Raw genomic sequence first — 4461 nt, 5'->3', positions numbered from 1 at the left:
AAGTAAAGCTCTCTTGTCTTGTTCATTTCTCCCTGGAACTCCTCCATCTGCGGCTTTTAATTAGTGATTCGTTTGCAGACAACTCTTTATCCTACCTAGCTAAGTGACATACATTTGAAGGTTAATGACAATGAGTTCGGCAGACCCTGCCTGGGGAGTATATTTAGGCTGGGCAGAGGCCAAGATCTGGAAAGCTCTGGCAGAGAGGCAAGGCCTTGGAGGGATGAAGGGGGAATAGACGGACGGTGGTGAAGGCCTGGGTGGACTGGGGCCTCACAGGCTGGGGTCTGACTCAGCTTGTTCAGGCAGGTTGACATGCGTTCTTTTCTCTTCCATGCAGCCTATGCTGTGGCTTAGGAATCAGAGATCTGGCATCAGGGACTAAACCAGATATTACCTGGCTGTTTGGTGCTTCCAGGGGCATATGACTTTGCCATCCAGAAAGATCATGCAAATTGGATAAAATATGACACAGATTTTAGATATAAAAATCATGGTATTAACTGGAACATTTGACCGGTGCAGTCGGGGTGCTGACAAGCCCTTCGGCTCACCAAACCTGCACAGCGAGCACTTTGCTTGAACCCTCCGCATTTGCTCTCTTAACACCTCACTTTAAATTCTTTCTTGCCTATGGCATTATATCGTCCACAAAAGCATTGAGAATGTGACTGTCTGCGTGATTGCCGGCCAAACTGCTCTGATCTAGTTACAGAATAGCCCTTCTGGAAAGCCAAGGTTCACCCTCATTTATTCACCAGAGACATGCAAGTTTTATGGCAGTAGGTGCTGAGGTTCGTGTGACTGTAACAGAGTTTCCAAATCATGTGTCCCACGTGGCTTTTGCCCCTTTCCACCTCACTGACTTCAAACAAAAATGTGTTATGTTGTGTCTAGAAAAAGAATAAAGCAACACTTACTTCCGCCATCACTTCCTTCTGCCATCATCTGGTGCTCTGTCAGAAGTCTGGTATGTGATGAGAGTTACTGGCCCTTTCCGAAACAAGGGGAATTTATGAGGTGTTTCCTATGTGTGCTGGGACCCCTAACACTTACCCCCTTTACCCTCTGAAGTAGATATTATCCTCTCCATGTCGCAGAGGAGGGAATGGAGCCTCGGCGAGCTTACCTACCCTTGCCCAAGGTCACCCACATCATTTTAGTTCTCAAGACAATGCCCTCGATCATGACACTATCAGTGAGAAAAGCTACCCTTCCAATTGACAAGGTCCTATGGGGATGTCTAACTTGCTTTATCTAGGTGGGTAATGTTGACCTGCAGATCCTTTTCCAAGTATCTTCACACTCCTGTGATCTTGTCACAAGGAAACTGCGATGGTGGAAGGTTTGTATAATATTGAGCATGCAGCAACTATATCACTGTCTTCCAATGTTTCATGGATTTTGCATATTATCAAGTTCTGCCCTCACCTGTGGGCTATCCAGATATTACTGAAACAGACAGAGGAGAAGTTTGGGGCAGGGACAGACCAGCAAAAAGAAGGTTGCATTGTTATTCTTAACAATAGCTAATATTTTTGTGCTTTACAGTTTAGGCTCTAATGTGATGTACACCAGTACCTAAAGTGTATGGGACATGCCATCGTGTATTTATCCCATTTAACAGATAAAATATTGAGGTTCAGACATATGTGACCTAGGGACACAGGAGCAGTGAGACCAGATTCCTACACTGAAGGAATGTGTCCCATCTCAGTCAGTCAGGAGAAGTAAATGTGGATCTGATTCGTCTACACTGTGAGTGTTGGTAATTAAAGAAAGTCATATAAAAAACAAAACCCCACAAAACTCTACCCAAATCCCTGTCCTCCCCAACCCTCCTGAAATTATCAGAGGACTCTCCAAGTCCCTGACACACGGTCTGAGAAACGATGTCCAAGGCAAAGTGTGATTCCTTAGTGTGATATTTGTACAAAAGAATCAGAAAAATACTTAAAATCTTTGCACATATGCATGCATCCCTTGAAACCATCTAGAAACTGGCACAACGGACTTTCGAATTATAATCAAGTTATAAAGTAAATGGCTTACTTTCATGTTTGTGACTAAAGCCTACCGGTTAGGTTCATAATTTAAAAATGTATTTTATTAGAAATCAGTTGGAAAAAAATTATCATCAGAAGGAGGTATTTGTTCGCCTATATTTTTGCCCAACTCAGTTTCTCCAGATTAAAACAGAAACGGTAACAAACAACATAGTCATACTCGCTAAGACAGCAACAGACATAAGTGGCAAGGCAAGACTCCTAAAACGAATCATGTCAAAAAAACAAAAAACAAAAAACGAATCATGTCTAGGGTGCTGGTCGGCGATGTTTTGGAAGAGAAGAGGTCTCACAGGAACCCAGATATTGGTAGTTATCCATGTCCCTCTGCTGGGAAACCCACTGGCTTTGGTGACAGCTTATGGTGTCACAGATAAAACCCTAAAGACCCTGGCCTGCTACTTGAGGGTGGTCTGAGTTTTTACAAAATTACCTTCGCAGACTCCATTGCTGCTCCTTCTCCAGCCATAGCAGCAGGCCATTTTGGTTCCATAGCGACAGACTCCAGGCTGGAGTGCTGGTGCCGATAACCCGTGATCGCTTGGACTGTGGATAAAAAGCCACATGTCAGAACTGAGAAAACAGAAAGGGAAACGGAGACCCTTCGCCGCTACTAAATGAGCAGCAGAGATGACATTACTTGGTTCATTTCAACAAACCTGCCGTAAATACTAAATTCGATTTTGAAAATCTGAATTCTGGGTGGCCAGTCTGTGCTCCCATTTCATGCCAGCCTTTTCCAATACTTAGTGTCATCTATTTCCTTCTTCCTCCAGTGTTAAAAGAATCGGGTTATAGAATCTATAAAATAAACGCATATGAAAGTGGCCCAAACTTTACGCTTCTGAACCTCGTAGAGCACCAGTTTTGAAGTGTGCTCTGTCCAGACACTGAGGCCATACCAGGTCTGTGTCTGTTCCAGTGCTGAGTGTGGTAACGTGACTCCCTGGCCCTGTGGCTTTGTCCCCGACAAGAGCATTACACTTATTACACTTTCATCCCAGTGGCCACCTGGGAACCAGTGAACGAACTATAGACAGGCAAGAGCTGAAAGGGGTCTAGACATCCTTCGATGAAGCCCTCCCATGCTACAGATGAGGAAGCTCCAGTTCAATGAAGAGGAGCCCACCCCTTCCCCCGCAGAGCTGGTGATGGGGACTCCAGCCCAGGGCACCTTCTCATTCCTCACTGCCTCCTAGAATCACAATTTGCTGAACTCTCTAACTGTGGAGCCGGAGTTGGCAAACTTTTTCCATAAAGAGTCAAGTGGTAAATGTTTTATGCTTTGTAGGCCATACAGTCTCTGTCCATTTGCAAAAGCAGCCGCAGGCAATAGTAGCTGACGGGCGTGGCTGTGTTCAAGAACACCCTTTTTATAGAGACCGAAATTTGAACTGAATATACTTTCCATGCGTCATGTGATGCTATTCTTCTTTTGATTTAGTTTAAACCATTTACGAAGGTAGAAAGCATTCTTAGCTCATGAGCCCTGTGAAAACAGAGGCCCACCCAGCCTTGGCCTGTGGACTGTATGTAGCTTGCTCACTCCAATCTCCAGCCCTGCCACCAAGTGCCCCTGACTATGCTGGGCCATGGGTGAAGCTTGTGACATGATTACCAACTTACCAGCCAAGTACGGGACATAGCTGCTACCAGATTCTGGAGGAAAAGACTTGAGTTGTATATTCTATGGAGGGCTGGGGTTGTGTCCACACGCATATTAAACACACTGTAAAATGTTTCCATATTAAATACACCGTAAAATGTTTCCTGGGCTCTTTGACAGACAAGGAATGCACATTTTACCACGTGCTTTCTGCTGCGGGACTGAAGTTTGTGCAAGTTAATAACATCTTAGTCAAGGTTGAGAGGTTAAACAGCATGGCAGTTTTCCCTCGTGGTCTGCCCCTCCCGCCAACTTGGTTATTCAGTTATGAACATCAAAGACATGGTCCATCACATTTCATTAACTGAGAACACCAAATATGAGGATGATTTTATTTACTTTTTCTTGAAAGGGACATTCTTTCATCCTCTAAGGGAATTAATTTTGGGGATTTATAAGTTATTCACTCAACCTCTGATTGGATTTTTGAATCTCTACAACCACTACATCAGGAGTCTCCAATCCCCGGGCCGCAGACCGGTACCAACCCATGTTCTGTCAGGAACCGGGCCACACAGCAGGAGGTGAGCAGCAGGCAAGAGAGCGAAGCTTCATCTGTATTTGCAAGTGCTCCCCAGCGCTAGCATCACCGCCTCAGCCCCACCTCAGATCATCAGGCATTAGATTCTCATAGGCGCACCAGTCTCTGTGCCAAAAAGGTTGTGGACCGTTGCTCTACATGACTGACATTTTTACCAGATAAATCTTTGTTGTTAGAGGCTTTCCTGT

General features: G+C 44.8%; 1 protein-coding gene across 1 annotated transcript in view; it reads right to left on the bottom strand.

Annotated features, from left to right (window-relative positions):
* The window catches only part of EGFL6 (EGF like domain multiple 6), a 57151-nt gene that overhangs the window by 35573 nt on the left and 17117 nt on the right, over positions 1 to 4461 (bottom strand). Inside the window, exon 2 of the mRNA XM_023532346.1 lies at positions 2500 to 2612. Within this exon, the coding sequence (XP_023388114.1) occupies positions 2500 to 2612 (113 nt within the window). The remainder of the gene's footprint in view (positions 1 to 2499; positions 2613 to 4461) is intronic.

Source organism: Pteropus vampyrus, unplaced genomic scaffold (genome assembly GCF_000151845.1).
Source record: "Pteropus vampyrus isolate Shadow unplaced genomic scaffold, Pvam_2.0 Scaffold81, whole genome shotgun sequence".
In the NCBI taxonomy this organism is placed as follows: domain Eukaryota; kingdom Metazoa; phylum Chordata; class Mammalia; order Chiroptera; family Pteropodidae; genus Pteropus; species Pteropus vampyrus.
Note: the sequence above shows the minus strand (reverse complement) of the source record. Positions and strands in the feature narration are given on the sequence as shown.